Genomic DNA, 11,624 nt, shown 5'->3' on the forward strand with positions numbered 1-11,624 from the left:
GGCTCTCCACACTCGAGCTATTATGAGCCGTATCATTGCTATATATTGTTTAGACTCCACCTCAAATAAAATTAGAGCGTTGACACTCTTCCTTATTAGACATTTTATTTCTTATAGCAGTACATCTGAATGAAAAGTCCAATTTTAGACCAGCTTTGACTTTGATGTTTCTCCTTCCCATTCATGCACATTAATTTTTTAAGATATCAAAAATATTACAAAGTATATACGTGAAAATGACCAAATGAGACCCACCATTTTATACACTTTCAAAATTAATAAAAATAACTTCATGTAACAAGAATTAATACAAAAAATCAATCAAAAAAAAAAACTTCAAACACCTAGGTTAAAATGCTTTTTTTGATTCTGTCTAAAGGTACTATGTACACATATGTATTTATACATAGTAATGCTTATACATGCCAGCAAAATTTACACATCAAATTCAGAGAAATAGCTAAGTTTCTCAGAGCCTTGCCTGGGATCTAGGAAACTAGAGTGGACTTTAAGGAACACACACACACACACACACACACACACACACACACACACACACACATGATTTTAAGGGATATTAAGGACATATTCCATTTAAGAGAAGAAATTCTTAGAGTGATTGCTCAACCAAGAGCACAGGCCACTACTGGAAATACTAGGATTCATGAAGTGGAGAGTCTTGAAGTGATTCAGATGTATTATATGGGAAAGAAGTCACTGGAAGCCACCTGACTCTCATAACAATCACTACTCTTAAGATGTTTGAGCATAAAACAGGACTAAACTATGAGGAAATTACACAACAGAGTCTAGGAGCAGCTTCATGATTTTCTTACAAATCTTGACATATGTTGCCAACTATGAAAAAGGTCAGTTAAAAATGGAAAATTGCAGAATGTATTAAAACTCATCTTTTTCAGTTCAGAATAAGGAGATAGGGTCTATGTTAGACTACTAGATTAAAAGCCTCGGTCTCCTTTGCAAGGACTACGGAACTATGGCATCACAAAGTAGACACAAATGGTGAAAAATTAAATTATTACATATTGGCTTCATATGATAACACACTGGTCACTACTGTAGTTAACTGAGTCAATCAGGGGCCATGGGAAATAAACACAATACTGTACCTTTGTAACTGCAACATGGTTTAATAAATTGACTATCTACAAAGAGTATAAAAACAAATCAATAATAACTATGCAATTTATCATTGAAATTGTTCCACTTTTGAAAGTAAAAGGATGATTCAATAATAAACTACTGCAGACCAGTGAGTCTGATACAGCCAAACTATAACTGTTGGGATAATGCAGTACATCATGAGAAATGCTACAGAGCTGTTATCAACCCTAGGTCAAAAAAGACGAAAGGATAGAATGCTTACAGAGCCTGTCAGGCAGCAAGACAAAAAGACCCAATAAATAATTTGTGCCCCAGTAGAAGAAACTATCCAATCCACAGCTGCCTAACGGAAGAGTGAATGAATAAAAATTCCTAATTTATTCTCATTCTTCTCTTTGATCTCTTGCTAATACCTCACACTTTGGCCACATTCAACCAAAAGCGGGAGGTCAAGCAAGCCTGTGAGTGGAAAGCTAGTGGTCATCTTCCCAGGGTCCAAGGCAGGATAGGAAAGGGCAGAGAGAATTTACCCTGATGGGAAACACAAGCTGTACAGCATGGCTGTATTGTGAAGTATCTTTGTTCATCTACAACTCTTCTGGAACACTCTAAGTTAGCTTCACTCCTACAACTCTTCTTAAACCGTCTTTTCCTTGTTTAGTCGTCTCTCATGTAGCATAAAAACAATAGAGAGGTAAAGCAAAGCCTTCTTGTTTTGCCTGCTAGCTGAAAGCAAAACTACCGTGTTTTGTGAGTGTTACAAGACTACAAGTGTTACTTAGAGCCTCCATGCTCTACGTCCAGGCATTTCTCAACATTTCTCAGCCATGGCTGATTACGTTCTTTCTCAGCAGTCTTAGTGTAAAATAAAATTAAAGGATTTTTTTTTTTTTTTTTTGTCACATTGGCCATAGAAAATGTTCTCATTTCACTTTTTGGTATTTTATATCCCAAAATGTCTAGGAGACTTTTTTAATCCGATGGCTCAAGCCAATGGCAAAGCTATTTGAACATAATACAAACAAGTGAGCAAAATGGACAATCATCACAGTCGTCCCAAACCACACCGCCTATAGCGTATTGCCTAGTTACTATGCCATGCCGTGACCCATCAAAGAAGAATATAAACAATAAAACAAGGTGTTGGAGCAGTGGCTCAGCAATTAAGGGCATATTCATGTACTGCTCTTGCAGAGGACATGAGTTCAGTTCCTCACATACACATGACAGCTCCCAACAGTCATTAACATCAGTTCATGGGGATCCAGCATCCTCTTCTGATTTCTGTGGCACAAGGAACATATATGGTACACATACATACATGCAGGCAAAACATCTACATGCATGAAATAAAAATAAATGTCCCTTCACTTGTGTGTGAATGAATGAATACCATGAGGCAAAGTAATTGTTCAACTAGCAACTGAGAGGAACAAAAGACCACACCTTACTTGCAGGGCACAAAGAACCATTCTTCCAGGAAAGACCCACTATTAAGCATCCTAAAATGGCACCAAAAGAAGGTGAGTGTCATCTCTTCCCATTTCTCCAATAAAATCTGTCTGCTATCACTCCCATTTTTAGGTTTGAGACTCTTATAACTTAATAAGGTTTACAAAATAAAGCAGACTTCCCATAGAAATTTGGCTCTACTCCCCAAACTTAAACTTGGTTTTGCGTGAAGAATGCGTAAATAGCCTGGACAAGCTGGGGCATGGTGATGTTTGGGGCAGGGAGCTCGGCAGTTTGAAGCCAGCCTGCCTGGGAAAGACCTGCTTGAAAAACAAGAGAAAAGAGAGAGGAGGAAGATGAGAGAAGAGATAAATGGAATTCAGGACAAATTAAAGAAGTGGGGTAAAGAAGTAAAGAACTACCAAGCTCGGGAGTTCACTCCTGTCGTCCCAGGACTTAGGAGGCTGTGGCAGGAAAAATGCCACAGGCTTGAGGCCAGCCTGGGATAAACAATGAGACACTGTGTAGAGTATATATATATATATATTTTTTTTTTAAAGGAAGAAGGAAAAGAATGAATAAACAAAGCAAAGAATGAAAGCTATTATTAACATAAGAAAAATATTGAGGGGAAAAAAGTGAACATTTTTCTAATGAGAGTAGGAGAAAGGATGGTTATGTCATGGATCATCTTCTGGCCTGCCCCATGGGTAAGAAGAATATTGCTAAACTCCCTGAGTAGTCACCCAGCTCTACCAATGATCTCACATCTATTTCCTATCAAATGGAAGATGCCCCAGTCCTAATCCAGCCTATGATTCCCCAAACTGCACATATAAGTACTTTTCATACCTTCAGCATTTAAATACACAGAATACGATAAAAACAGGAAGCTCTTCAGCCCACAGGAATTTCCAAGGTGCCCTGCCCTGATGGTTGCCCCAGGTAGGTCTAAGGAGATTCCAAGAAGGTGGCAGCAAGGAGCTACCAAAAGGAATCTGTGTAGCAGGCTCATTTCAGTAGGAAAACAGACCAGTGGTGGCCATGGTGGTATCTACAGCCTAAGAAAACCCAGCTTCCTCCAATGCATTAGGAAGCTATAGGGAGTGCTGCAGGCTGCACTGTGCCTCAGTAGTCTGAAACCCAAACAACCTTTGTCTCAGCTGCCCCCTCCAGTTCTAATAATGATTTCTCTATGTCCTCCCTGCTCACACTCCCTCATCCCTTGTTTCTATTCGTGTCTTAAATAGTTTTTTGTTACCCTGCTAGCTTCTCTGTTTTGTTTGGAATTTAGCTTTAGCGCTGTAATATCCGCTTCACATGCTTTAGGGCACGGCAAATGAATACTGAACAAATCAACGGTTACAAATCATGCCCAGATTTCAGGATCCCACAATGTAAAATTAAAGAGAGGAAAGATAAAGTTGGAAAACAAAATTAACGTATGATGAACAGGAGTTCAAAATAAATACAACTTCTAAGGTAGCAGGGGGGACACACAGGCAGGAGAAGTGTAAAATGGGGTGAACATTGTGCAACTCAAGCCAGCACCTAAGGAGGTGAGGCTATGGTGAGAGTCCTGCAAATCAAGGGGCTGGGGGAGGCAGAGGACAGTTGCACGGGCTGATGTGTGTCTTGAGGGTTTGTGATATCTCTCCTGCAGCTCCACCTACCCCGGAGTATACATAACACTCGACTCCAACTTTCCAAAACTCCTCACTTGTCCCCCTCCCCACATTATAATCCCCCCTATGAGTTTAATATAACCAATGACATGTTAAGGCATCATGTATTGGAGACAAAGATCCAAAAATCCTAAAAAGAGTTCTGTCTCACTGGGTCTCACAGGACTCAGTTATTTTGAACCCCAGTCTGTGCTAGCACAACTAAAAGTTGTTTTTCCTGAAGAATCATTGGTTTTGTATCTCTGTGATCAGAATTCTATAACAAGAGTTGGAAGAGGCAAGTTTGGGAAATGTTCAGAATATATTACCGTAGGATACTGTTTGAGGGCAGCCTGGGAAAATGGAAGAGGTAAGGTTAGAAAGAAAGCTCGCAGCCAACAGAAGAGTGATGAGGGAAAAATCTGTGAGTCTACCAAATAGGTCTGAGAGGGAAAAAGCAATATCATCAAAATGGCCTAAGATGTCACATAGTTACCAACAATGAAGCTGGATACCACAGGAGCAAATGTGTAGGTCACGTGCTCAGGGAAGAGATGCTTTCTGAAATCCCTGAAGGAGGCTCCACACCTACCTCTGACCTGCCTAGACATACACAGACTGAGGACACGTGTTTTAAAGGAGAAGCATGCAGACTGAGTGCACCCCCAGGGGAAGACAAGCCAAACCTTAAGGGGAGCAACCCATTGCTGTCTGACATTCTTGCCTCCCCCCATCAACAATTACTCCTGGGCCCTGCAGCAAACAAAATCTACCTAAACATTTCAAGCAGAAAAGCAATATAAATGAGGTTACCCAAAAGACCAGGCGACTACCAGTAAAGAGGTTGGTTCCCCACAGGGGAAGGCAAATGAGTGAGGACGACAAAAATCAACCATTTCCTTTCCTTTGTCCCTTGGAACTATCCCAAGTTGGTGACCACATCTGGATCTCTAGATTTCTTTCTGCCTGTGCAATGTCTAGCTGCTGATCAGAATCATGTCTGACGTCACACCAGATGAATCAGGCTTTGGCATCTTTCCACATCACCGTGAGAAGTAGTGATGGGGAGAGAGGTAGGATGCCACCTTCCAGGCATGGTACTATAACGTAAGATTAAAACTTTCAGGGGTCCAGAAAAGTCCGTCTTCACAGCCATCAGCGAAGCAGAAGCTGTCTCACTCCCCTGCTACAACGGCAGTCTTCTATCCGTAGAGCTAACGCCAGAGAGCTGGGTCCAGCTGCACTGGTCCAGCTGTTGAAAAGTTCATCTGGGAAAAGTTCATCTCTGACTCCAATCTGTTCTTTTCCAGAATCATTTGCCAGTCCCCGTGTTCCTTCCCTTGCTCAGCGTGGCCTGTGACATTTGAAGGGACTCACGTGGAGCACCCAACCTCATCGCTCTGAGCGATGACTCCTAGGAACTTCCCAAGGACCAGATTGATGCAGGCTCTGACACGCAAGAGAAGGGGGAGTGACTGGGTGTCAGGAGGGCCTGGGGCAGCCGGCTGAGCTCCAGCAGAGTAGGGGTTCATCTCAACAGCTGGGTCGATTTCTTTCTCTCTTCCCTCCCTGTTCGCAGTTCTGGCGCTGCTCCAATCAGAAGGCTGCTAGACATTCTCTGGGGCTCTTCCTGACTCACTCTGGCTGCTCTGGTCTTGTACTCCCTTTCCTGGATCTACACGGGTTTGAAGTACGAATCTGAACCCGCCATCGAGCTCCTTTCTCCTTCCCTGACATTGGCACCACCAGGACACATTCCTGAGGCCACCCAAAGTTTTCCAGGCGAATTGCCTGGGCAGAGAGCCTGAACTGCTGCGCCCAGCATATCAGAAGCAGCTCCTTCTCCAGGTGGTGAGCATGGTGGACAGGTCTCCAGCAACCTATCGCGGCAGATCATACTGTGCACCTTACAAGGAGACCTCGTTATTCCTTATGGGGCATCGTCACTCCACAAAGGCCCAGATACTGAGTCATGAAGGCGGCTGGGTGCTTGACTTTATGGTTTAAAAAAAATCTTAACATGTTTAAAATTGGATAGAGGAGTCTTCAGTCCATGAACTAACACACACCCCCTACCACCACCACCACCATGTCTTAGGTGCTCACTCAGATACTGAGTTTTTGGAGATGAGACTCATTGGACCTTTCCTTGTATATTTCAATTTTTTCATTTTTCCTGTTCCCAGTGTTCTGGATACATTTCCCCCATATTCCAGTTTAATGCCTTCAGTAAAAGTTATCTTAGCCCGAGGCTGCACGCGTTCTCCAAAATATCTCATACACAGACACTGAGCTTCTCAGTGGCCAAGGGGAGGGAAAGCACCAGTTCACGTTGGACAAGGGAAATGTTCAGAGGCTGCAAGGTGAGAAACCCTCAGTACCAACCCCTTAGAGCGACCGCGGGTGTTAAAAAGGCGTTTTCCCCCCTAAACACAAAGGATCAGTGATAGAAACTGCCCAGTAGGAGAAAGATGCCAACATGATAATAGAGTACCCATCTCTGAAAGCATATCCAAGCATGCAGCACATGTTTGGGGGGGGGGGGCAAAGCTTGAAAAGGAGAAAGGTGAGGGGAAATTCCTGATGATTTTGCTAATGTTAAAATTCCATAGATTTGGCTAGCCCTATTTCTTTTCTTCTACATCATCAATTTAGAATTCTGTAAAGAAAGAATGACATCAAAGAAAATCATTGGTCTAGAAGAAAAGTGCCCGTAGGCGTTTAGGTGTTATATATATGGAGCCAGAAAGCATTGGAGCACTAGGGAGACTCCAAGTTCAGGCAACAGCATGGGTGAATACGGACTGTGTGTGTGGACTGGGGGGTCGGGGGCGGGGAGGACTGGGGCCTGAGCACCTTCCTTGCAGGTCTAGCCTTGCAGGTCTAGAGGCTCTCCACGCTTGGGGGCAGGGGAGGGGGGAGTTCTATGTGAAACTGAGTTGGAACTGGGTTTCAATGGACTTATTCTAACTATGTGTCTTTCCAGTTCTTTTCAGGAACATCTTCATCTTGCAAGCGGTCCGGCTGGTGCTAACTTACAACTTTACTGACTGTGACTTCAATATGATTTTGAAAATATACCGTGTAACAGTTTTTCGTGACCTGGAAGAAGATTTAAAAGGTGTAAGTGAAGAAACTTTTTTTTTTTAAGTATATATACTCTCGTGGGAAAAAATGGGAACACATATTACACAAACCATAATTCAATTTTCAAGGAAAGGAAAATAACTTGAAAAACCTTCCCCCAAAAACTTTCTTAGAAGTGGCATTACAACTCCCTTGGCATATAAAAGGTGCATTGGCTTTTTACAAAGCAAGCAGAGACTGGTATCAGATTTGGATATTGGTCTATTCCTTGCTACAGAGGGGGAGTTCTTTTAAGGTAAGAACTCAGGACTGGGGGCAGCTAAGACACGGAGCTGTGTTTCATAACTTTCTAGTGTTCTAGATGTTTCAGGATAGTGTTATAAGACATGGCGCGCTTTAATTTTTAAGACATACTGTAGTAACTATTGCTCTGATAATGCAGATTCCTAGGTACCTTGTGAGCGGCCGGTATGGACAGCTGTAAAGTAGATGTAGACATTCAAAGAATGTCTTTGCTGCAAGTGGGTAGTAAGCACTAGGTGAGGGGGCGTCTCCTCTAAGACCTAGCAAAAGCAGAAAACTAAATGTCCATCACATAGGGTCAAGTCACTCTCGGTAGAAACTAAACTACTCAGAGAGCCCTGGAAGCCTAGAAGCAAAGGGCTGGGGATCTATTCTCCCTTCGACTCAGATCTTTTTCCTAATTTGCTTTCTTCCAGAGCCAGTTAGACCAATTGGAGTCCTGTGACAGCTTGGTGAGTAAAATGCTCAGCAGCGCTGGCTTTCCCGGCTGGCCTGGCGGGCATCCGGAAAGGGAGCTGGGGAAGAGCCCAGAGCAGAGCGGAGCTAGCTGAGCTCCAGAAGATGCTCGCTGCTGAGCGGATAGGAGACATCTGGGCAGCCAGAGCGAGGCTCTAGTCAATCTAGGACACAGCTTCTCCAGTTTAGAAGAGAAAGCCTTTGTTTGCGGAGCAAGATTGCAGTAGGCATCTGCTTCTGCCCAGGGACGGAAGGGCAATGGGAAACCCAGGGCATCTGCTGTCAGCACTAGCTCCTGACAACCTCCTCGGAGGCTGGGCGGAGCTAGCACGGGTAGAAGCCGTCCCTGTAGGCGCTCTCGGCTACTCTTGCCAGGCGCCTCCCTCCTGTGGGTTGATCTAATTTCCCTCTCCCCGACCCAGACTCCAGGTTCCGATTCCAAACACCTTCTTTGCGCCTTCCGCCTCCCTCTCCATCCCCTCCCTGACCCTTTCGTTCAGTTTTTTATTTCTGGCGTTTTCTTTGCTCCCTGAACTCTGCCGCTTGTGAGCAGACAGATTGTCTCATGAAAATCGAGCACCGTACTTTCAATCCTGGCCCTGGCTGCCCGTCACTCCCGGAGAAAGCATTCGCCTCGGGAACAAAAGAGCTCCTCTTGACCTACTGCCCAGGCTACTCTGAAATTAAGGTAAGCCCAAAGCTTTAGGTGCCGCCTTTGCAGTGAGAGAGTGGGGGGAGAAAGGAGCTCTGAATAAACCTGGGGCTTTAAGTGCAGTGTTGTTTTTTTGTTTTGTTTTGTTTTGTTGTTTCTTTAAATTCTGATTTTATCTTTTCAGGAGCAAATGAGCCAGGTGTCAGTCAAGTAGAGTCCTACTATTTTGTTGCTCTTCGGTCTGAACTGGGGTTCTAAATCTAAGTCTTGGTTTGAAGATGTGATCAGCGAGCCTCCCCCTTAGGTTAGCAGACTGTCCTCCTGGCTCCTGAAATGGTTCAAAAACCCCAGTTCCAAAGCACAGGCATGCAGACCGCCAAAATTCCTGGGTTTAGTGCTGCCGCGTAGAATGTTGCTGTTCATTCACTGCGCAGGCACCACCTTTAGGAGCGCGCTCTGCCTGACCGTTTTCATTCACCTCGACCCTATTCCATTGCACTGTTTGTGTGGATGGGGTCGCAATTTCTTTTCGTAAATTATTTGTGTGTATGCAGTTAAGTCCACGAGTGCGTGGAGAATTAAGAGCAGGAAGTGCGGAGGCAGCCTGCCTGCCTCTGAGTCCTAGTCCTATAAGTTCTAGCTGCAGCGATTCAGATAAAGTTCTTTAGCCTAGGGGGCTTTGGTAAAAATAAGTACGATACGATTGCATCCTATGCAGGGCTATTATGGCAATTAAATGAGTCAGCACATGTGAAAGCATTTGGAATGGTGCCTGGCACAGAATAGCGCCTCAGCATTTTATTTCCCTTGGCAAGGGAAATAAATATTTGTCTTCCTGATGACAAGCTTGAGAAAACAGACAACGCTATGAGTGTGTATGCATGCATATGGGCATATGTAGATACACGTGTAAACATGTTAGCTAGGTGGACTCGGTCTATAATTTGAATGTAACTGTAAATAAGACTGTTCTAGGGCTTCAAGACTGAACACATAGAGTTCAATCAGGCTGGACACGGAAGCCACCTGGGTTGAGCTTGCATGGGGATGGGGTGGGGGGTGGGGGGAGGGTGGGATGGGGGGGAAGTGAGAGGGGGGGTGAGGAAATAGCACAAGGCAGCCATATGAGAAACCTGTTGGGCTCACTGCCTTCTTTGCATAAAGACCCTAACAACTCTGCAGATAGACACAGTCTAATTTATCAATATAACTAGAGCCCAGGAGACAGACTTGACTATACTTGTAGACTTTGTGTGAAAGGAGGAGAACCTGGAGGAATTTAACTCAGTATCTTCCCAGCCCAAAGGTGAGCTTGGAGGAGACTGTAAGATTACTGCTTAATAACTCGGGAAATCCTCTGCCTGGGAGGCTCAGTGTGTCATGCCTTTAGGGCAATTCATTTGAAGAACTGTACCAGAATCCTCTTAACAGTAGTAGGGCAGATGTGTGAGCCAGGAAACTTTGATTTCAAAGAACTGGGTTTGCTGAGTTCTGCCTCCCAACACACAAAAGACAGTTTATGTCCTCTGGGAACTTATCTCGTCAAAGAGATCACGAAACTGTAGTTTTATTCGTTCATATAATTATGCAATAAACATCCAGTGCTCTTGATACATAAAACCCTGTCCTCAGTGTTCTGGGGAATACCCATGATGCAATAGCAGTGAGAGCCAAGTGAAATGACACCTACTCCTAAGTCCTTGAAGAGTTTCCGAAAGCTATCTGAGCCATGAGCAGAGGCTTTAATGGAGGAGGTGGTGAGAGAGGCAGGGCATTCCTTTGGAGAAGCACACACAATCACACTATGAACACGTATTCGGGGAATTTCTTGGGAAGGGATATGATTAGAAATATAAGCGGCCACTGCCAGTTGTTAAAGATAGCAGAAAACTAACGCTGCCGATGCTGACAATTTGCTCCTAATCCACAGAGAAACAATACTCAGGAAATGGAGCAAGAAGTCAAAGACTGCCTGAACCAAACCACGCAAATCCTGGGATTGTGGGTGGACTTCATTCAAACTCCAAGATAGTAAACTTCTTCTCTTTCATTTTACTGTGGGGAAATGCATCTTCTTTTTCGTAGCTATAATACTAAGGGTGTGGCGTGTAAAAGAACACTAGCTTATTTTTGAGTCACAGAAGGGATTCTTAACTTACATTTGTCAACTTGCTGTTTTTTAGTGGAGGTGCTTTTATGTGAGGTGAACACTACCCCTCGAACGTCAATGGAAATGTCTTACTGTAAATGACCAGCTTCTGAGCTGGGTTTCTCAACTGCAGACACCTTACTCTAGGGCAAACCTAAAAGTGCACTAGAAAGAGAGTTGAAAGTAGAAAAAAAAAAATGGTTGAGACCAATGACAGCATCTAAACTCTGTCTAAAAGGCAAGAATGTTTCTACCTGTAATGATTCTTCTAACATTACTATACTAAAATTTGACTAAAGAAGAAAATGACAGCAAAGGAAAGTGTACACACAGTTACTCCCACAAAGAAGTGGTCTGAAAGAAACTGCTATGGATGTATTGTAAATCCAGCTTTAAAAGTGATTTAACAGACAACAGTGGAATATGTAAGCCAATCCCCAAGTGCCTTGGTACAGCTACAAGATATATATTTAAGGTTGTATATAATGCATTCCTAACTTATTTTGTGAGCACTTTTGAAAAATATACATGCTGCTTTGTAACTATACATTTCTTAATAAAAAAATAATTCTCAAACTAATTTCTTATTCATGGTGTTTTTAATTTGGTTAAGGAATTTTCACACATACTTTTTCTAAGGGACACCAAGGTTGTTACATGTTTACCTCCACTCCGGCCAGCATCCCATTGGCCACAATTCCTTTTATATGCTACTAACCCCCCCCTCCCCCGCAGG

At 43.5% G+C, this 11,624-nt stretch overlaps 1 protein-coding gene across 1 annotated transcript in view; it reads left to right on the forward strand.

Moving 5' to 3' along the window:
* The window catches only part of Tslp (thymic stromal lymphopoietin), a 160,214-nt gene extending 149,202 nt beyond the window's left edge, over positions 1–11,012 (forward strand). Inside the window, exons 2-5 of the mRNA XM_051163981.1 lie at positions 7,228–7,364; positions 8,048–8,083; positions 8,584–8,775; positions 10,670–11,012. Of these exons, the coding sequence (XP_051019938.1) occupies positions 7,228–7,364; positions 8,048–8,083; positions 8,584–8,775; positions 10,670–10,771 (467 nt within the window). The 3' untranslated portion in view covers positions 10,772–11,012. The remainder of the gene's footprint in view (positions 1–7,227; positions 7,365–8,047; positions 8,084–8,583; positions 8,776–10,669) is intronic.
* Positions 11,013–11,624: the final 612 nt, after the last annotated feature.

Source organism: Acomys russatus, chromosome 20, assembly GCF_903995435.1.
Source record: "Acomys russatus chromosome 20, mAcoRus1.1, whole genome shotgun sequence".
NCBI classification, from domain to species: Eukaryota; Metazoa; Chordata; class Mammalia; order Rodentia; family Muridae; genus Acomys; species Acomys russatus.